The sequence below is a fragment of the Tenrec ecaudatus genome, chromosome 6, assembly GCF_050624435.1.
Source record: "Tenrec ecaudatus isolate mTenEca1 chromosome 6, mTenEca1.hap1, whole genome shotgun sequence".
NCBI lineage: Eukaryota > Metazoa > Chordata > Mammalia > Afrosoricida > Tenrecidae > Tenrec > Tenrec ecaudatus.
Window position 1 is genome coordinate 19,689,490 of NC_134535.1, and position 22,891 is coordinate 19,712,380.

At 48.9% G+C, this 22,891-nt stretch overlaps 1 protein-coding gene across 1 annotated transcript in view; it reads right to left on the minus strand.

Moving 5' to 3' along the window:
• Positions 1-22,891, minus strand: part of TCP11L2 (t-complex 11 like 2) — a 40,279-nt gene that overhangs the window by 14,527 nt on the left and 2,861 nt on the right. The window contains exons 2-6 of the mRNA XM_075551042.1: positions 16,395-16,582; positions 13,583-13,718; positions 10,375-10,495; positions 9,899-10,119; positions 7,142-7,278 (exon numbers count right to left, since the gene is read on the minus strand). Coding sequence (XP_075407157.1) covers positions 7,142-7,278; positions 9,899-10,119; positions 10,375-10,495; positions 13,583-13,718; positions 16,395-16,551 — 772 coding nt within the window. The 5' untranslated portion in view covers positions 16,552-16,582. The remainder of the gene's footprint in view (positions 1-7,141; positions 7,279-9,898; positions 10,120-10,374; positions 10,496-13,582; positions 13,719-16,394; positions 16,583-22,891) is intronic.

The window sequence follows — 22,891 nt, forward strand, 5'->3', positions numbered from 1 at the left end:
CAAGAGATAAGGAAGACTGAAGAATTGATGCACTTGAATCATGGCATTGGTGAAGAATACCAACTAGACCATGGGCTGCCAGAAGAATAAACACGTCTGTTCTGGAAAAAGTACAGCCAGAAAGCTCCTTAAAAGTAAGTATGGCAAGACTCCGTCTCATGTGCTTTGTTGGACATGGTATCAGAAGGACCAGTCCCTAGAGAAGAATGATCATGCTTGGTGCAGTAGACGGTCGCAGACAAAGAGGAAGACCCTCAGAGAGATGGACTGACACACTGGCTGCAACCACAAGCTCAAACTATCATCAAGATGGTGTAGGATCCAGCATGATTTGCTGTAGGTGGGGTTGCTAGGATTGAGGATCGACTCAAGGGCACTAACAGCAATGACACAGAGAATTCCATAAGGCATGTTGGAGGTGGAGGGAGCAGAGGTGGTCTGAGAAAGAGCTCTTTAAGTGGTGCTTACAGGTGAAATGCAGACTGGGAAAGGGCTGACCCTCCCAGCAAGGAGATTAGGCCCAACAAAGGCCTGGCACAGGAAGCGGACAGTCTGAATGCTACCAGCAACTCCGTCTCACTTGTCTATACAGAACTGGCAGAAAGAAAGTAAGGAGCAGATGCACTGAGTGAGACAGGTGGCAGCTCATCAAAGACTTTGTGTTTCGGGGAGGGAAGGTTATTAAGACCACAGGCACTGAGTAGGAAACGTTCTTTGGGGTGGGTCGTCTCTGGGTGTGTGATTTGAGCTAGGCCTTTCCCAAGATGCATGTGCATGCTCCCAGTGAACATGCACACAGACAGTTTCATTCCAATGCATCTCATTCAGGGATCCCAGGTTATACACACCAGCTACGGGAACAGGGGGCCTTTGAAGCCTGTATTTTCCTACCACTCCCCCGCATGGAAGTGAGATGATCAGAGAATGTTGGGGGGAAATCATTCAGAAAGAAGGACTGGATTAGTGGTAAGAGTTCCCACAGTAGTTCAGATGAGCAAGCCAATGAGTGAGGCTCAGGGAAGTCGGGGAGGAGGTTGGGATCAAACTGGAAATATTCAGGCAGCATCTCCACAAGCCTTGGTAAACCGCCCGCATCTTGGGAGGAAGCCAGGATTCTAAGACAATTCCCTTGTGCAGTTCTCTGAGTGGTGGTGCCACCTGGCAAGGTCAAGGATATAGGCCAGAGGGGTCCTGAAGCAAATCCCTCCTTCCATGAGCTGTAGTCACCACCAGCCTCAAATAGTCCAATCCAACAAATACACCCAAGTCCAGTCCACGGACTAAGTTCTATGGTTTCAACTAGAAACAAACTGCTTTCTGTGCCACATTTCTTATCAAATCACATATTTGGCAGAATAGGCAAGGTGGCTCAAATCAAACCCACTGCCATCGAGTGGATGCTGCCTCAAAGCGATCCTCGAAGACAGGGTAAAACTGCCACAGTCAGTTTCTGAGACTGTAACTGTCTTTCCCCTTCAGAGAAGCAGGTGGCTTTGAACTGCTGACCTTGAAGTTACCAGCCCAACTTATAACCACTACACCGCGAGGGCTCCTATACAAGGGGGCAACCGCCAAGAAATGCAGACTGCAGACAGGTTTGTCTTGTTTTGGTTTGGTTTTTCAGAGCCAGAGAAAAGGAGACAGAAGCAGTCACCCTGCAATCCCTTCCCTGGCCCAGCAGCGCCTGGATGAGGGTGGCTGCATTAACGTGCCCCTCCCCTAGACTTTCCCAGCGCTTGCTTGGCCTCAGCTGGCAAGTGTTTACCTTTGTTAGTGCCATTTCTCAGGATGTTAAAGACTGGCAGTCTTTAATTTAATAGACATCCAACTGAGAGGGAGCGAGAAGAAATCATCATGGATACAATGTGGCCATCATAAGCCTGTATACTGCAAGCTTAATCCTTTACAGCAGAAATCATCATGGATACAATGTGGCCGTCATAAGCATGTATACTGCAAGCTTAATCCTTTACAGTTGACACACTGGAAATCCCACTTAGCTATCGCTGAGCGAGAGCCACTCTGGTTCTCAGCGTTGGCTGAGCTCAGAATCACCTACAGACTTTTCAACGGAGAATGACATACATGGTCCTGGGCCCTGCTCCTGAGGCTCCTGATGTAGTCAGCCCGAGGCCAGGTGCACACACCACCACTTCAACAGCCTGGGCGATTCTAATGCAGTGAGAATGGAGTACTGCTAGGAAGGTGGAAGGCGCAAGAGCAGGGAGTGAGACATCAGGGCTAAGGGGATCTGCGGAGACTTCATGCCCACTAGCTAGCACCCTCGCTGCTTGACGTGCTTCTGACGGCCAGGCGGACCCCACGAGCCACTGATAGCCAGGTTTGGCAGTGTTCCCTCCTCAGTTTTCTGAATAGCTTGTGAAAATTCTCCTGATCTCTTGATGTGACACATAGACACTGTGTACATTGGTAAACACTTTGCAGAGTGATACTGGAGAAGGACAAAGTGCTGTAGGCACACAGGACCAGATTGATGTCTGTCTGAAACAGACCATCGGAGTCCACCTCCAAGCCCACTCTTTTCCCAGGTGTGAATTAAACTGGAGCTGCTTTCTCCTACACCGCTCAGTCTCAGCAGAGATTTCGACCCCAGGCCCTCCACCAGGAGCCAGATAGAAAGGTGATTTCTTGAACATTTCTGATGTAACCATACATTAGAAAAACAGTAATTTCCAAAGCACAATGACAGTTTGGCTGTATAAAAAAATTACTGCAAATCAAAATTTCAATGATGGGTTTTGTTAAGAAAGGACAGTTCAGGATGAATTCCTAAGAGCAGAAAATGCTTCCCAGAGGAAGAGGAATTTGAGCCGGCCACTATAAACTGCTAGGATTTGGATTTACAGAACTAGAGATAGTTTCATGAATTGGGACAAGACTCGGTAGAAAATCAGGAGCAATGATTGTACTGTAGATACCAGCCAGTGCAATAAGGCAAGCAAGAGAAATAAACACATACAGGAAGAAGTAAAACTGTCTTTACTAGTGGCCACTATGATCATATATATAGAAGATCCTAAAGAATCCTCCAAAAGCTACTAGAATTAGTAAGCAAATATAGCAAGGTAGCAGGCTACAAGGTCAAGATGCAAAAAGTTATATTCTGCAACTTAAAAATTTCAGAAATATAATTTATGGTAGCATCAAAAACATCAGATGTGGGGATAACTTTAATAAAATTTATCAAGTCCGTTAGTGTAAAATATGAGAAAATATTGCTGAGATGAAACAGGACTAAATCAGCAGTTACTAGGCAATAGAGGAGATGGAAATGAGGAAAAACTGCTAGTACATTTGGGTTTTCTTTGGGAGATGAAATATACACAGACTGTACTAAGAACCACTGGATTATACAAATACGTATGAACTTTATGGTATGTGAATTACATCTCAAAAAAAGAAGCTTTTAAAACAGAATGAGTACAGAAATAGATGGGTATAGAAATAGACCTATATATGAGAGGGCTTCAAAAAGTTCATGGAAAAGGAGATGAGAAGATAATGGAAGTTTTCCATGAACTTATGAAGCCTCCCTGTACAATTGGTAAATACATCTTCAACAAAGTAAACAACCAAGTCATCAGAGACAAGATATTCCCTTTCCCACAAATGGTGTTGAAGGCACATCTGGGAAACCAGGAATCTCGACACCTCTTTGACACCGTGCCCCCCAAATTACCTTGAAATGTATCGCAGACTACATGTAATAACTAAAGTTATAAAACTTCTAGAAGAAAAAAGGGGGAAAATCTTTATGATTTTGAGCTATGACAAGATTTTTGTTGGCAGATCACAATCATATAAAACCATCAGGGGTGGGGGAACCCCTTAATATTCTGGAAAAGAGCCCCAATATAGACCCAGACCAGAAACCAGTTCTGTCAGCGCCCAGCTGTCCTCCATCCGGGTGTTCTCTCCAGGAGCCTCTGGGTTGGGAGCCTGTGGGCCAGGAGCCTGTGGGCCGGGAGCCTGTGGGCTGGGAGCCTCTGGGCTGGGAGCCTGTGGGCCAGCGCTAAGTGCTTAAGCGTCTGTACCACCCAGGGACTCCGAAGACAGACCACGTGCTCCAGTTTCCAATTAGAAGAATCTTGTTCCTTTACCAACATTTGCTTCAGCTGCTTCTTTCCATCCTGATTTTGAGACACTATTGCTCCCTCACTCTATGTGTTATTCTGTGTCAGTTAAGAAGCTCCAACTCCACCACTTGGGTTGGTGTGGCTGTCACATGACTATTAGACTTGTGGATTCTCCATGGTGAACGAAGCCTCCAAGAATGGCCGTGTCTGGAGGACAAATTAGCCATCCTGACAGTGGCACCTTTACGCTTTTCCCTTGGTTTTCCTTTCCCAGAGCCTTAATATTCCCCGGGTTCAATTCTGTGCACCACCTCCATCCTTCCATCCACCTTCTCTTAGGCTACCTCAGCCAGAGTTGGCTTGCCATTGTACCCCAGCGGACCTGGACTTGGCTTTGGGAGATCTGGCTTCCACTTCCAGCGCCATCATTTATTAGCTGTGTGGCCCTGAATTTTAGCCAGGTCACTGCTGAGCATCCGTTTGTTTTTCTTTATAACATCCCAAAAGCATTTCCTGAGCGCCTTAAGGGCGAGACATGAGCATAATGCAGTTTATCTCGGAAAAAAGATCATCTAAGTCCTATAAGATTGCTGCAAGAATATGAAATGGCATTCAAAAAATATTTTCTCAACTAATAAGGTATTATGTGTTTAAATGACTTCTGGCCTGTTACTTTACCCATAAGCAATTTAGCTGTTAAACCTTATGGATACTTCATACATCCACCTATCACTATCTGGGTATATTTTAGTTGTCAATTATATAAAATCTCTCCTTGGGCATAATTAAACCTTTCCCATGAAGTCTAATCAGGAATTATAAGTACTTCTCTATATTAATTTCCAAAGTGATTATTTCATAAAAATCACACACACACACACACACATATATCCAACAAAGCTCTGCAGAGTATGCCCAGCTCTTATTTTGACATGAGGGTGCAGTGGCCAACATTTGGCAGGGTGGCTGGAGGATATAATTAACAGCTGCCAGACACTCCACTTCCTGGACTCTTATTTCTCTGGGAATATATTTAGAGAGTGGGGCGATCACAACACATGTGCACAGCTGGGCTTGTTTTATTCTTGAATCTCTGGAAATCTCCAAGTCCATGTGTGAGAATGATAAAGGGGCTGCCGGTCACTAAACCTTAGGCGGAAGGAGAGAAGGGTGAGGATAGGACTTTGCGATGAACACAATTGTAAGCTCACCTTGTAGGAAGGAATTTGTTCTAGACTACCCTTAGTCCCTCTGGAGCTGGTACACTCTAGTCCTTTCCATCAGTTTTTGCTGTGGGAGCGTCCTCCACAGGCATCGAGTCGTAGCTGCCACCTGATTGCAGCGCTCCCTCTGCAATAGTCTTGAACACACAGACAGACGGCTTCACGGTTTCTGTCTCCGGTTCCTAGCATTCCCCTGAACTCAGTTTCTCTGAGCTAGCCGGCCAATCGACATCTCCACACTGACGTCGAACAAGGATCTCAGAGTGCACATATACCTAAGCGGAACACTTGATTCCAGAGCATCCTCTCCGTTCTTCCATCTGAGGGCAAAGCACTGCCTTTCATTTCCCAAGGTGCTCGGGCAGAACAGTCCCAGTCACCCTCGGCTCCTCCCCTCACCCTCATCCAGCCTGCGAACAAATCTTGCTACTCTATCTGCAACCTGCATCCAGAGTCTGACCCCTTCTCACCACTTCTTCCACTATGGACAGGACCAAAGCACCGCTGTATCTTGCTGCAGCAGCCACAGTACCACCTCATTGGCCTCCTTGCCTCCCTCTCTTTGTCTCATACAATCAGATCTCTTCGGGATCCAGATTATTCCTTAAAAACACAAATCACATGATGCCCCCTCTTCAGAACTCTCCAGGGGCTTCCATGACATTCAGAATGGCATCTGCAGTGCTCTCTGTTCCTCACCAGGCTCTCTCCCCTGCCCTCTGCCTTTGTCCACCACTTGGCCTTTGTCCAGCCCCTTCCACTCACCCCTTGCTTACTCTGTCCCAGCACACTGGCTGCCTTGTGCTCTTCACACATCACAAGTACGCTTCTGCTCCAGGGCCTTCAGGCTGACTGACGTCTCAGACTAGAGTTTGTTGTCCCTACATCAGGGGTCTGTGTGTGTGTGTGTGCGTCATTTTATGGCTCAGGGCCATTTTTGCATATTTATAATATCATCCATGGGCCATACAAAATTACTGATTTAAAAATGAAGCCTGCTATATTTGATCAAACATTTCATTAACTCACCCCTAATGTGATGGCCGGAGGAGTCCTGGTGGTGTAGTGGTTACGAGTTGGCCTACTAATCACAAGGTCAGCAGTTTGAAACCATCAGCCACTCCTCGAGAGAAAGATGAAGCTTTCTACTCCCGTAAAGAGTTAGCCATGTGGGAAACGTACAGGACTAATTCTACCCTGTCCTGTAGGGTCCCTGTGAGTTAGCACTGACTCAATGGGAACGGGGCAAAATGTGATGGCTGACACAGCTTCTCCTTGGTGAGGTGTGTGATGTTACCTGGTACTGATGAGTCCATGCCTTATACAGCCCTCAGGCTAGACATTCACTGCCCCGGTCCTCGATCATTGCCTGTCCCATCCTCGTCTCTTTAAGAACTCAGTTCAAATGTTACTTTTTACATAGTTCACCATCTACCCCATGGGAGAAAGCCCAGCTCCCACCCCTCCACCCCATCACCACCATCTGTCCCTTTTTCCTTTTGTCCTTCCAGCACTCAAAGCACGTTTACCTGACGTGGCAACTACAATGTCAGCTCCATGGGAACCACAACTTCATTCTGCTTGGCTCACTGCAGTAACCACAGGCCCTAAACAGTACCTGGCCCACCGCAATTACTCAAGAAGCTTTCTTTGAATGAATGAAAAAATGAACAATGCTTATTACAGTTTCTGGCACATCGCAAACAGCTGTAAGTTTATACTGTCAATCTTAGAAGATTCACAAACACACACACACACACACACAAATTCACAGGAAGGTAAAAATTCTTTTCAACACAAATGTAATGGTTTTGAACTTACTTGGCGTTTCTTCTAAAATTTCCTGGAATTTGGTTCTCTCATAATCCACCAACTGGCGCTGGAGATGTGGCCTCAAACTCCGGATTATAAAATTGGCCATGTCCATTCTCATGAGGTCCAAGACATGGAATATTTGTCTGAAAATGTTTAAACTTAAATTGTTAGTGAGGTGACTCAGCTGAGCTGGCACATATTAACTGTTGTGTGTGTTATGCCAGACAAAAAAAGACAAGCATTCTGCAAAGGGTTTGGAAACTCCAATCACCACTTGGCAAGCTGCCATTTCCATAGAGAACCATCCCCAAACGTTCCCAGTGAATTCATCCAGAGAGCTCCAGAGGGCTCACTTTCGCAGACAGAACCCAGCCAGCCGATCCACTATCACCAGTCACAGAAGACAAGAAAGATGGAGAGGAGCAGGAACAAGGCAATTTACCACGGAGAGCAGCACTCCAGGAGGGATTTGCATCAGCAAGCCCCTGAAATCTTCCTGAACATAGAGGGGGAAAGACCTCCTCTTAGAGTTGGGCAGCCCTGTGGATTTTCCAAGAGTCCTGGTGCCATAGTGATTACTAGTGGGGCAGGGAACCACAAGGCCAGCAGTTCTAAACCACCAGCTGCTCCTTGGGAGAAAGATGGGGCATTTTACTCCAGCAGAGAGTTACAGGTGTGAGAAACCCACAGGGACAGTGTTCCTCTGTCCTGGAGGGTCTCCGAGTTGGCATCCACTTTAGGACAGTGAGTAAGGTTTGCAATGGACAGCTCTGTGGCACCCCACAGAGTCACTCCAGTGGCTGAGCCTGTTTCTCCACTTTGTGAGGCGTACGTGCGGTAACAGTGACCACGGCGGCCACAGCGGCATTTACTGCTGCCAAGTAACTGACCGTGGCAAACCCTGCAGATGTGAAACCCTACTGCAGACTCCCCGGAGCCAACCCCCTACATTGCCAAGATCCCAATCGTCCATGCGGACCATGTGCCCATTTCACAGGCAGGGAAGGCGTGACGTGATGTAGAGGGATGCTTGGCTTGCCGGAGCAGGTGCAAAGATCATGTCTCCGTTCCCTGCAGCCCAGGTTCTTTCTCGTGCCTTCCCAAAGTTACTGCACAAAGGTCAGGTTGCAGTGTGACAGAAAGCACACTGGCCTCCTCTTTCCTCTGGGGCCACATGGACCATGTGCAGTCTCACATTTTTTCACCCCTACCCCCCACCCCAATTTCTTCAGCCCATTGGAGATTGGTAGCTGGGAAAGGGGTCTCCAGATAGCAACACCATGACCCAGTCCCCTGCAAGCCTGGTGGGGCTCTGCGACCAAGGATAGTCACAGGGATGGGTCATTTCTGGGCTGAAGGGACTGCACCCAGGGGTGGGCTCCCCTGCTCTTTTGCCCATATACCACCTGAATGGCAAGGGCACGAGGGCCCCAGGTGAGGGCAGATCCAAAGATGGAAGGGACCTGGGCCTGTGAATGAATGACATGCAGAAGCTGACCAAGACCCCCTGATTGGATTGTGACAGGAGTGTGAAACAAGCTTATCTTGATTAAGCCACTCAGAACGTGGGGGTTGATTAGATGCTATAGCCGCTAGCATGACTCGAGCGAATGAAGACGTCCCAGATTCTTGATTTGATGAGTTCACTTTGCTGAAGACTCTTTTTACCCTCGAGTACCTCTGGTGGCATTGTGGGTTTCATATTGAAGTGTTACTGCAAGGTCGGTGGTTCAAAACCACCAGTTGCTCTGAGGGAGACAGATTAGGCTGTCTGCTCCTGTGAAGGTTTAAAAATCTTGGAACCCCCCAAAGGGCAGTTCTGCTCTGTTCCCAGGTGCTGCTATGCATTGGAACTGACTCCATGACAGGAGGTAGAACCCCTTTCAAGGAGCCCTTGAGGCACAGCAGTTAAGCACTTGGTCGCTAACTGAAAGGTGCCTGGTTTGAACCCATCTGGCAGCTCCAAGGGAGAAAGGCTGGCTGTCTTCTCCCATCTGTAAAGCTGAAGAAAACAAACCGAGACCTCATGCTAAGGAGTTGATCCCTGTAGATCAATCAGTATGTGGGCAGACAGCCTCATCTTTTGCCAGCAGAATGGCTGGTGATTTGAACTGCCAACCATGTGGGGAGCCCCACACTTAACTCCCTGCACCACCAGGGCATTGCAAAGACTACCGCTTCGAAACCCCTTCTGGGCAGTTCACTCTGTCGACAGGAGAGTTGCAATGAGCTCAATATTGTCACAGCTACCAGCAACACCTTCTCTTGTTCAAGTTCTGTCTCCTTTGCTAGACTGTAGGTGCCCTGGGGCCAGGGGCTTCATCTGTGCTTTTATTTTTTAATCACTGTATTCACTGTATCCCAAGAGCTGTATCCCAGAAAATGCTGCACACCCGGAAAATGGTTGACTTAAAAAAAGACAACCCACTGTCACTGAGTTGATTTCACAGTGACCCTACAGGACAGGGCAGAACTGCCCAGTCGGTTTCTAAGACTGTAACTCTTTACCGAAGGAGAAAGCCTCATCTTTTTCCTGAGGAGCAGCTGGTGGTTTCAAACTGCTAACCTTGTCGTTACTAGTCCAATGCTTAACCACTACACCACCAGGGCTATAGTAATGGTTACCTTACTGCTTTGATCTTCTTTTAGTGTCAAGGACTTCTGTGGGAGACCAGCTCCTTTTCTGCATTCCCCATGACCTACACTTCCCATTGAAAGGAACCCCAACACACTCTAAGAGCAGGGGGGCACCGGAGTGCTCACCTAAGCACCTCCACGATGTTGTTGGTCGCCTTCAGTTCTTGGATGTCTTCGTCACGTGCAGGGGCGCACAGCTTTCCCATGGTGCTGATGACGTAGTTGGCCAGGCCTTGGATGTCAACCGCATTGTGCTGTGCCTGCTGCCGGATGAGGTCTGTGTCCAGCACTTCACAGATCTGGGTGCGGAGCCGGTTGCCGCCGGGGGTCAGGAAGGAGAGAAGAATCTGAATGGGGAGAGGAAGGGCAGAGGACCCACCTGGTCACACGATAAACACTTCAACAGGGAGAGCCTATAGGCCAATCTACCCTCCGAGCCCATTCTCTTAACCTCTGGGCTCCTCTGAGCCCCTCGCACTGCCTCCCCCCGCCTCCCTCCTGTGCACAGAAAACCCTTCCAATCGTCTGCTTTTCCAGCACTAAAGGGCATGAGTTCAGCTTGTGGGGAAGGAGAGGGGTGGGGGTGGAGGCTGTCAACTTGCCTCCCTGATTTCCTCAAACAGCTTGATGGCGTGCTCATACTCGGGGGGCTCTGCGCTCAGCTCCGACTCTAGGACGTCCCAGAAGGCCTGGTGGACGATGTGCTTCACTCGCCCAGCCAAGCTGCAGGAGTGAAACGGGGGTGTTCAAGACGACACATGAGTTTTCTTGATCAGGAAAGAAGCGTGTTCACTGGAAACATCTCAGGAAATCAAGAGTGAAAGTGGACCGGAATCCCTGCAGTGAGCCATTGATCCATTCGTAGCTTTGACACTGGGCAGAGTCCCCAGCAGTAGTGCAGACTTTTTCCACTGGACATTCTGTCCTCTAACCATTAAAGAGCCTTACTGGCTCTTGCTTTCAAAAATGGGACAAATCTGTCCCAAGGAGATGCGACAATTTACCTCATTACTCTCCTACCCAGATCTTTAGACTGGTTCTAAGGTTTGGGGCTTGGCTTGGGTCTTTATGAGATAGCACAATGGCTCTTTCCTCAGACAGAGTCGATTCGCCCCAAGGAGTCACGCCTTTGGATGCCTGCCAACTGCAGCTCAGATGCCCCAATTGCTGAGGTGGCATTCCAAGGAAGTGCTCACAATAGAATGGGTGACCACCTTGCTTCACCCCTTAGACTGATGCCCCAAAATAGATACTCATTAAATCCACATGCCTACTGACCGCCTGCCCCCTTAGCCACAGCCTTGGGGAAAGCATACATCCCTGACTGTAATAGCTCACTTTCCCCACAGGCGACCCACTTCTCCGAGGTCAGAAGCCATAACTCCTTTTGGTGCCCACCATGGTGCCTAGCACGGTGCCTGGTGTACAGTGAATAGTCAATGAATGTAGGGTGACGGACTAGATACTTTAATGGTTAAAGCAGATGGCTCTTTTGTTTCTTTTGAAAGTACAGAAGACAAAACAAAATAACAAATGCCACTGTCTTCAAGTCAATTAGGATTCTTGGTGACCTTATAAGACAGTGCAGAGTGCTCCTTAGGGTTTCAGAGGCTGTAAATCTTTACAGGAACCCCATCTTTCGCCCATGAAGTGGCTGCTGGGTTTGAACTGCTGACCTTGCGGTTAATAGACCGCACATAACCTGCTATGATACCAGGCTCCAAAAGTACAAATAGCGAAGCACAAAAGAATGCAATTATAGGTGAATGTTAGCTTTTTGAAGTGTGTGAGTTAAAGCTGTTTCTAAAATTAAAAAAAATACTATACTGCACTGTGCAACTTAAAATATTAAAATCTTATTCTAGTTGCCTGCCAAGATTGGTCCTGCATAAATCTCCAATATGGGAGACCCTCCTGAGCATTGTTGGGACAATTACAAAGGCAAATGCTGCTGGGAGGGGCTCTGGCCTTGATCTCCCACTTCCTGGACTGGGCTGGAATGGACCAAAGTACAAGCTGAATTAATTTCATAGCTCTCTCATCAAGTTCTCTTAACTGAGGCTAGACATTTTTTAGCTCTTTAATTTCCTGGGGAGGTGGAGAGTCGGGATGAGATCAATTGGGCCCTTTACAAGTCTTCCTATTAGGAATCAGATAGCTAACTTACTTTACCAAGTTATTTTCCCAAAGGAAATATTTGGTCAAATTTAAGAAGTCACTGAAGGGTGTGAGGCACAGAACTAATTAAATCCCATTGAGAAAGACCACTGTGGCTCCTACGTGGCATGTGGAGGCTGGCCTGGGGCAGATAAGAATGGAGACGGAGTTGGGCTGAAGTCTAAGTCAGAGATGGTTTCTTCAACTTTTCCCACTGGAGACCCCTTTTCACCTGAGAAATTTGCAACACGAGCAAAAACATCTCAGATTCCTCCGTGCTTTGATTTCAAATTAATTATGTTGCTGTGCAGTCAGAACGCTTTCACGGCTGCCAAATTTCTCGCAACCCCTTCATTCAGGTACGTGGCCACCCGTGGGGACACACACGGCCCACAGTTTAAGAAGCTGGGTGCTGCGGCCCAGCTGGGGTGAAGGACGGGATTTTGGTGAGCTGTAGTTACCACAGAAAACCACAACAGACACGTGTTCTGTAGTGAGCAAGGGTCCCAAAGATGAGCGGTTATTATGCACAATGTCCCTAGCCGGATTCTAGGCCACATTTTAAAAGAAGGAAAACTATTACAGGCACGTACTTTCCTGGTTTAAAACAATGGGAAATGCTCTCAATGGGATCTTGGTTGTCTTAATTCATAGTGGAAACACCTTGGGACTTATCAACCAGGATTGATCTGTAGTTATACCCTCAGGTCTCTTTCCATGTCGCAGGGTCAGCACGTGACTCTGACGAAGGGCCCCCAGGGGTGAAGGTGACCGGGAGGTGACCACGCAGTGGTGAGTCTCCCTCTGCAGGCTTCCAGGCCACTGATTCTTAGCACCTGGCAGCTAAGCTGCACTTAGCCATCACACTCTGAATATCGGATTTTAATAAATTGATCTGCAAAGATCTCGAGAGGACCTGCCACAAGCAGGGTAGGCAGGGGTTCAGAGCAGTGAATCATTCACAATTCTTCCCTTAGTACTGCTTTTGATCAAGTGAGGAGGGATGAGATTGCACCTAAAATCATAAAACATCTCACCAACGGGACAGGCTTTAATGTCTTCTGGAGAGTTGTGGGGTACACACAGGGAAGCAACTGACGGCTAGCTCAAAGGCTGGGGATTTGAACCTGCCTGGTAGTGGCATCTCAAGGGACAATCCTGCTGGTTCCTCGCACATACTATTTTCCATGAGATGGAATTGACTCAGTGGCACAGAGCCACCACCGTGGGGTCAGCAGAATCCCTGGATGGTGCGGCAAATGGTTAATATGCTTGGATGCTAACCAAAAGGTTGGTGCTTCAAGTCCACTCGAAGAAGCCTTAGAAGGCCAGGCAATGTACTTTGGAAAAACCAGCCATGGAAAATTCTATGGTATTCTGTTGGACTCCAACACAGGTGTCGTCGTGAATCAGGGTCAACTCGGTGTCTTTCTTTTTTAAAATGGGGTTCAGTCAAGTCTGACAAACCTTCCCAGAGTGATGGGGATACTGACCGCACATACAAACCCTCACTGAAGAGCTGAGTATGGTTGAGCCCATGAGATTACCCAAGAACCTTCTGGAATCGGTATCTACGTGTGCACAGGAGAGACAGACAGACAGAGGCATAGAATCTTCAGCAAGGTGTGTGCAAAGCGTAAGGGCCCACGTCACCTGTTCTCAGGAAGGGCATCCTGTTTCAAGTGGAAGTTCTCATTCACAGCGATTTCGTGAGCGAGAGTCATGTCTGATAAGTTCCTCGCTGCAGCCATCACTTCGTCCAGTGTCACAGCCCTGGGAGGACTCGTGGCTGGAAGGAAAACAAAAGCCCATTCACGTTGTGACAAGAGAAGGAGTCTTCCCAGGACAGCCCCTGATGCAGAGTTAGTTCTTCAACGTGTGTTTTACAAGCCAAGAGACTTCCAAGCTTGGGGGGCGGGGGGGGGGGAGCCCACTATCTTTTCATTCCATTTCCCCCCCAGACTTTTGCAAGTCCTTTCCTAATATGAAAATAGATAAAAACTTCAAAAATGTGGAGTCCTTTGATAACTAAGGTCTCAAATGCTCCTGAGATAACATTAATAGAGGCCTATTACATTACAGATGTTTTCTCCTCATTTATTATGTGTACCAAACAGGAGCTAGATAAGGCGACTTTTTATTCTGTAATTCAGAGTTCTCATTAACATGCACAGAACTGGTATAAAGCTATTCATGTTTTAAGTGACAAGTTCTAGAAGTAGAATGCTTCATTTCAGTTTCTAGCTTTGCCCACTGGGAGTCACCTGCCTTCATTGAGGCAGAGGTTGCCTCCCCATGGGGTAGCCCCAAGATTACATGGGATAACCAAAGTAAAAGTAAAGAAGGACACATTAAGAATGCAGGTCCCTTGAGTTAAATAAAATAAATCAGATGAGCAAGCTAATCTACTTCACAGTAGGAAGTAACAAGGAAAGACCTGGGCTAACGCATCATGTCTTCTTTGAAGTCACTGTTGGATCACTTTGCTTCTGTGCATTAAACATCATGACCTCAGACAACAGCACTGACCAGTGAGACTTAGTTACCAAATAACCAAATGAATAACAAGCAAAGAAGAAGAGAAAGAAATAGAGAGAAAAGGAGTGACACAGAGACTCGGTAATGTCTTCTCCAGGGTATAAGGCACTGTTGCCAGATGCATCAACTCCATTAAAACAGAGCGGGAACATGCACAGAAACTTGAAGTGGCTACTGGTAAATTCCATCCCCCACCCCCAAATGTCTGCCCTAATAAGACTTTCCTTTGTGATAATCCAAGATAATCCAATTGATTATATCTGAAGGAATTCCCAGAAAGGCTTTGTGCTCCAAAACACTCACAAAGTCGAGCCTGCAACAGAGGAAACTTGGGAACAAGTGAAGGTCTCCTGACAAAGTGGTGGATCGGTCACCTCTGAGCGCACGTCCACTCCATGAGGCAGCTTGGCACTGTCGTTCGCACTGCTTTCAAGTCAGACCCAACTCATGGTGATGCATGTGCGGCCCAACCCTGTGCCACCCTCACGATGGGCTGTAGCTCGGATCGCTGTTGTCTACTGCGGGCCCCTTGGGTGATCTTTGAAAAGAGGTCACCAGGCCTTTCTTTCTAGTCTATCTCAGTCTGGTAGCTCTGCCCACACTCGTTCAACATCATAGCAACGCTCAAGCCTCTGCTCACAGACGGACGATGGCTGTGCGTGAGGTGCACTGAGTGGGACTCTAGTAGGCTCTCCTGTGTGGAAGGGAGAATTCTACTAATGACGTACCACTGCCCTCAGATGACGTCGTCAGTGGTCAAAACCATGCTGTAAGACCTCGTATGACTCATACAAGTCTGAGCTACAGCTAGGATTGTAACTAAAGCGTGTACTAAATAAGAAATGAAAGGAGTCTAAATATATTACAGGCAGTCTCCAGGTTAGAAGCCCCCAACTTCAGGGAAAGTTGCCCTCACTTTGTAATGAATGAACCAATCCCTATTTGCAACAAATTCTTCTTCATAACCGCTTTGATTCACTACACATGCAACTTTTATGACACTGAAAAGATGTTGAGCCTTTTCTCGCACAAACAACTGCCATCAAATCACATGACCAGGAAGTGATTCTTCCTGTGGTACATAGGGTCACTGTGAGTCAGAACAGACCCTACGACACCTCACAACAAGAGCAGCACACATATAATTTCCAAACCTTCTTTAATGTGATGGAGAAGTTAATAAATAGGTATGGATAAGCACACTTTTTTTTAAAGTGGCCATTTGCTTGTATTGAATATCAGTTTCTTCTTTGTCCGTTTCAGATGTACCATTTGCTTTTTCAGCTTAAGGAGCACTGTTTCTTACAAAAACGCCAATTATAACGCTCATAGAAAATAAAAACAGCCACTTTCAACATTTTTATTTTCCGCACAAATAGGGCTAGCTCTGTCTCCCTGCGTGAGGGCCGCTCCTCTCACGTGTCCGCTGTCCTCAACACCTTGCAGGGCTGAGGCTTGCACAGGGAGATTGTCAAAATTGGCAGGAAACTTATTTTCTCTCGCTTCGGACCTGGCCCTTGAATTGGGGCAAGCTGACTTGAGTGTAGTTCAGAATGAATCAGAGGAGACCATGCTGACTGATGGATCCTTGCGGCCTCCCTAGCAAGAAGGGATCTCCACAGAGTCACTGGCGACTGCTTGGGAGAGAAGATGGGTAAGGCTGGGGCCTGATTGACAGGCAAATCTAAGCAGGTTAGAGGCGATGCTCAAATGTGCCACCAGCTGGTTATAACACCCAGGGCTACCGAGTCCCGAGAGCGTACAGAGAACAGTAGCAGGACCTCTGCAGTGGTGGTTGGACGCCACTGGAGAGGAGGGGGCGGGGGCTGTGCTTTGTTCCCACTCATCTCCAAGTTGTAATGCCTAGTCCTCGAGGCTAGGAGCGGCGTCCCCTGTGCCCACCCCAGCCCGGTGCCCATTGGCTTACAAGCAGGAGAGTTGGATTTGCTGGAGGCGTCGCTGGTAAAGCTCTGCCTGGAGCACTCGTAGTCACTGAGGGAAGCCATGCTCTCGGAAAACCGGGAGGAGTCTGAGTCGCTTGGCTGGTCCTCACCCACGTACTGCTTCTCGCCATTGAAGGGCATGTTGTTGTGCTTGAGTGTGAAGAGAGGGCACCTGCAGAGACAAACAGACGCCGCATGAGCATTCTGTGGTGTGTCCACTGGCCACGTGGGCCTCACGTCACAGCGCTGCCTTCCTCCATCCCAGGGCCTCAGCCAGGAAGTCACTAGGCCTGCAGATCTGCTCAGCAATAACAGAGCCTGCACACACACATATGTATTCTCATTCTCTCTCTCTCCTTCCCCCCTGCATTGCTAAAACACAGGGAGGGGAGAGTAGGCGTGTGGGCTGCTTGGGTTGGTCAGATAACTGGTGCTAGAGTTTCATTCTGTCTTTTCCCAGAGGCCCTTGGCAAAGTCACTTAACCTCTTGACTTCACTTGTTTACCTTCTCAAGAAAACTAGGCTGAAAAACTGATGCCATGGGGTTGGTTAAAGATTCAAAGCTCTGCCACCACTACCACTACCACCACCTCCCAACACTGAACCCATCATTGCCAATGCTTCTGACTCTTCACAGCCCCCAGGAGAGGGGAAGCCTGCCCCACAGGGTTTATGGCAGCAGCCCTTCCTCCCAAGAGTCAAACCAGTGGGCTCAAACCATCGACCTTATGGTGAAAGCAGCTGAACTCTTATGATGAGGCATGATGTTTGGTTTGTGCTTGACAATCCACAAAGTCCTCCCCACGACATGCTGAGTAGAAAGGTACCCAGGGTCCTGATTCATAGGTGTGACTGGGCGGGGGTGGGTGGGTATCAGGACAGAAGAGGGGACCACAGCCTGGCCCAGCCTGCCTGTGAATGCCTGCCCAGGTGCTTTTGTGCCTATTGACTGAGCACATGTGGAATACCATTCACGGAGCTGAGCCCTGCGGGGAAGGAGGACAGAACACAGATGGACCCTCTGCTTCTGGCTCTCAAGCCCGTCAGCTAGCACTCTGTGTGTGTCACAGAGTGACAGGGCCAGTTGCCACGGAGTCAATTCCAATTCATGGCGACCCCACGTCTGTCAGAGAAGGACGGTGAGCCACAGTTTTCATGGTGGAGTTGGCAGAAGCAGCTTGCCTCTGAGTGGATGCGAACCCCGAATCTTTTGGTCAATGTGCAGGCATGGGAACTGTTTGCCCCACCCAGCAGCTCCTTGCAGGACCTCAGCAAGCATGGAAAAGGGAAAGCCAGGCATTGCTGAAGATGCCCGAGAAAAGGATGCCAGGACCAAATGAAGGAAGGGGCGGTCTCTTTTGTTGAAAAGCACCACGTTTTAACCCTTTGGGTCACCATAAGGATGACAATGACAAGGATGGGCCAGAGGGATTTATTGAGGGCCAAAGGCCCAGAGCCACTTGCACCTTGCCTTATCAAACAACCCTCTTCGACCCTGCCGCTCCTAGAAGCACCCATTTGCAAACAGAGAACCCCTAACAGAGGAGCATGTCTCTCAAGATGGAAGGGTGGGTCCAGAGCTCAGGCACAGAGCTTAGCTGCCAGGAAGCTACCACATGGAGACAGTCACCATATCCTTGAATCGCAGAGCGAGTCAACAGGCGGGAAGGCCATAGAAACAATGTGAGCCCTGGCACGTCACTGGTGCAATGCCCTCCCTGAGTGCACAATGTTGTGCTGGGTGGCATGGGGGCTGAAGAGGGCCGGGAGACCCTGCTGGGACGGATGGGCACATTAGCGTTCGTGGGAGATTTTAACGTGTTGGTGATTGTGAGGACGACTCAGGACTGAGCAATCGTCGGTTCTGTTGTGTCAGGTCGTCATGAGTCAGTGTCAACTCAATGGCAGCCATCATTCCATCCGACTGTCCCATGAAAATGACTTGAGTTTTTATTCCCACCTGCGGGGAGGAAAGCGGTAGAGAAAAGAAGCCGGAGTGTGGGGGGGGGGGGGGGGGCTTGCTGGAACCAGTTCATTTCCAACCCTGAATCCACTGAGTCAGCCCACCAACTCACAGTGACCCAGTGTCACGGAGAAGAACTGCCCAGAGGGTTGCCGCTGGTTGGACCCACCTAGCTCTCTGCGGGAGGAAGAGGAGACTGGGGGCTCCTATACGGTCTCAGGAACTCGCACGGGGCAGTTCTACTCGGTCCTACGCGGTTACCAGGCGGGGACTGACTTGATGGTAGTGGGTTCATCTTCCTGAGGGCAGTGGCTATTTCTCTCCCTCGGAGCTTCTTGTGGGCTTGAACCCCCAACATTTTGGTTAACAGTTGAGCTCAGCATCACTGCACCGCAGGGCTCCTGACCTCGCTTACACTGAATCCAGAGCTTAAGTGCAATGCTTGCCCTCCTCTCTAGGCTTAGGTTCCCCTTCCCCCACCATTTGACTTTCCATTGATTGCCTGTCTTGGAGCCTCCTCTGGCCTCCTGTCAGGGATAATGGCCCTTCTTTTACAGGAGCAGCTCATGTCGTGGGTCCCCTCTACCGCACTGAAGGCCATTCTATGGTTCTTTTCCTTCCCTGGCTACATCCAATGCCCTTCCCTGAGGCAGAGACTGTGCCTGATCCATCATCACTGTCCAGTTCATGACGAGCCCTCATTTGGCAGTCACTGAACAGACATCATTGAATCCCGTTTGGTATAGCTTCCACCAGCATGTTTGCAAACTGATAGCACTCAGTGTTTATACGACACCTGCTGCTGGAGTCCATGGCTGGAGCAGAGAATCTACCATCTCAACCGATTTCTTCAGTTTAAAATTCACACACACACACACACACACACACACCACCCCCCAGGGCCCTGCCACACTCTTAGTTGACTAGCTTAGAGGCGGTCCCCACTTGACTGCTATACCAAGTGAGCTCTGGCTTCTCTCAGCTGCCTCAGATAGGCAGGATCCTGGGGCCGTGGCCCCGGGAGAGTGGTCAAAAGCTTCCATCTGTAGGAATTTATGAACCCGGTGAACACTTACAACTGTCCGTTTCATTTCTCTGCTCTAGTTGAACAGCCTACTTCACCGGTTTCTTCAATGGTGCTTAATGAGGCAGCAAGGGGCCAGATTTTAGAAACAAAATTTTAGTTTAAGAGTTGAGGAAGTCTAGGTTTGGGGACTGAGCCTGTGCATTGACTTGCATTGACTGAGCCTGTGCATTGACTCACACTGGCTCTCCAGCCTGATTCTGCAGAGAGAGGGCTGGCTGGCTGGCTAGGAATAACCACATTCTAGAAACCAAAGTTCCAGGAAACGGGATGTATATGGGATATTGCATCCACGCCCTTTGTCCGAGATTCCCAGACGGGAGAGCTGCTGCCTCTGCAAGGAATGGGACAGAAAGTGGACCAGCGGCTGTCAAGACAGAGAGGAGCTCCCAGAGAACGTTCTTCTCCCGTGTTGAACTGGCGGAGGGCCGCCCCGTGACGAGTGGACCCAAGTGCTGCTAAGCAGCCCCAGCAGCCTTTCCTGGAAGCAGCATGAGGTGCTGAAGAACTTGCCTGTTTCCTCACCTGGGAACAATAGCAATACCTAGCTCCTAGGGTTGGTGTCAGACGCTGTTCTGTGGGTCTCTGTGGAGAGCCTGGGATGGGACAGCTAAGCTGCCTGGTATGATTGGTGCTCCCTGGTCTTCATGGTGATGGCTGTGGCTGTGTTGTCACCATCATCTCAGGTCTAAAAATGCTGGAGGGAAGAACAGCTCTTACCCAGGGTGATAAAAGCATGTTTCTCTCCCAGGGATGCAAGGCGGGTAGCGAGCCTAGGACAGCTCTCTTAAGCACACTAGCTGGAACTATGAAAGCAAAGGGTCCCTTATCCTGCGCAGAGGCTTCTGTAAGGCCCTTCTCCTCTGCGCGTCTCAAGCTCCCATGAAAGCCATCTGGGGACAGAGCTACTTGATTCAAAAGGCAATGAAGGGTAATTAGGCTGCTTTTCAAACTATTTTGGACTCTCTCTCAGCACAGGGATAGCGAATGCAGCTGTTTCTTGACAAAAGGAGACACGACTCCTCCCACCAATGCCAGTCCACTTCACCTGCACCTCTGCAACGCTCAGGGAGACTGCATCTCAGCCTACCTGATGGGTTTACTCATTGGCCAAAGGTGAGGCAGGCAGGAGGCCAGGCAAAGCTGCCAGCACTACACTGGGTCACTAGAATGAAGCGCTGCCACACCCACGCACGTGTTCACGGTTCCGCTCTGGCACTCTATAATCATCAACACACTGTCGCCCAATCCCTCCACAGGTCACTCACTGGCATGGAGCAGGCACTGAGCTACCTACCATTGAAGAATGGGTGGAAGCAAGGGTGGGACCTGAAGGGGTTATGTTCCAGCACCAGGTGATAGGGCTTTCTATTTACTAGTGACTCCTAAGCCTGTGTCCAGACCGCTCGCAGACTTGACTCCTTGGTTGCCCTGTCCCCAGCAAACACAGCCTGTGACTGGTCCTGGGCTGGTTCCAGACTTCAGAGACAGCTGACATTGCAAAGCAAGGATCCTGCACATGTCCCAGAAGTGGGGAGGATACTGGCTCTGGAGCCAGGAGGCCTGGGTTTCTGATCCTGACTCTTGATGGTTACTGACTAGAGACAGGGAGCTGGCTGCCACTGGCACACTGGGATGATGGTACTCCGAGTGTGAGTCTGTTAGCGGGCTTCCAAGAGTTCATGGGAAAGTGGAACTTTTCCATGGGCTGTGTTTAGAAGCCCCCTCATGTATTGTGCTTAGTATGTTATTTTTATTAAGAGAAGTTCTGAATTCCAGAAATGTCAAGTCATTTCAAGAAGAAATGCCTTGTTCTTGTAAAGGACATGTTCCAGATAAAAAATTATTAGACTTGACAACTGCAGTTGGGTGATCCTAGGCTGGATCCCCTACAGCAGGGGGAAAAAACAAAAACACTGGGCCTGTTGCTATTACTGGGTCTAGTCTGCCTGTCTTCCAATGTTAAACTCACTGAACTGGGTAGAAATATGGTGGCTGTGCCCCTAACTTTGGACTCTGTACCTACGTACATCTTGGTTGGTTCCTTGTTGTCATTCAGATTCAATGCCACAAGTTCGAGTGACCTTCCTTGTTGCCCCCACTCACTCCAGCTAAATTTGAGCAGGGGCTCCTACTGAAGGAACCAATAAAGCCATCCTCCCACCCAGAAGGCAACGTGGGCGCACCTTCTCTGCCACCTCCCCTGCACAGCTCATATTCCTTCCTATTACATCCCCACGTAGGGCACTGTGGCTGTCTGCCTCCCCACGGGACTCTAAACTGTTTGTGTGAAGATGCTGCCTCCCCTGTTCCACTGCGCAGCACTAGCCCAACACACTTCCAAGATACCATGACACCAAGTCTCCAAACCAGAAAGGATGGACAGGTCCAGAACGTAAGGACAAATGTTAAGCCATCTCCTGAATACTCACTGATAACCAATAATGACAATGAGCACTAACCCAATCAAAGAACACAAAATCCAAACTCACTGCCATTGAGTCAATGCCAATTCATAGCGATCCTATAGGACGGGTAGAACTGCCCCCGTGAGTTTCTGAGCCGGTAACTCCTTATGGAAGTAGAAAGCCTGGTCTTTCTCCCTCGGAGCAGCTGCTCGTTTTGAACGGGTGGTCTTGTGGTTAGCAGCCTCACATGTAACCACTCCACCACAATCAGCCTTAGCACTTATTAATGGTGTACGATGGCCCAGTCTCCGTGCACGCTAAGTGCTTCAAATGATTTACTTCCTTGAATCCTCAGGAGAATGCTGTCGGCAAAGACATGGTTATCACCCCCATTTTAAACATGAGGGGTCCTGGTAGCGGGGTGCTTATGAGCTCGGCTCCTAACCGAAAAAACTGCTACAGTGTGAACTCCTCATTCCACTCTTGTAGAGAAAGATGTGGCTCCTGCAAACATGACCACATACACACACACACAACACATACACACACACACAACACACACACACACAGCCCCTGAGTGAATTCCAACTCACAGCCATCTTCTATAGGGCTTCTGAGGCTGTGCATCTTTCTCCTACAGAGTGGGTTTGAACGGTATGGTTAGCAGTCCAAGGCTTAGCCAACAGTGCCAGGGATAAGCAGGGCCCTCCACAGCAAAGACTCCAGCTTTGGAAACATGTCCTACGGGCACTGTTAAGTCAGAATCGACTTGACAGCTGTGGCTTGGATTATTCTGGTGAAATACAAGAACCTGAGGTTCAAAGAGGTCAAAGGACTTGTCTAAACGGTTACAGGCAGAGGTGCAGCTCAAATTCGGACAGTGGAACCTTAAAGCCCAGCCACTCTCCGGGATGGCTGGGAACATTTTGGTGTGTGGTTCATTCTTTCCACCCCACCTCGCCCACACGGACCTTCCAGCACCACGTGGACAGCTGCACACATGGCAGCAAACTGGCTTTCCCCAGG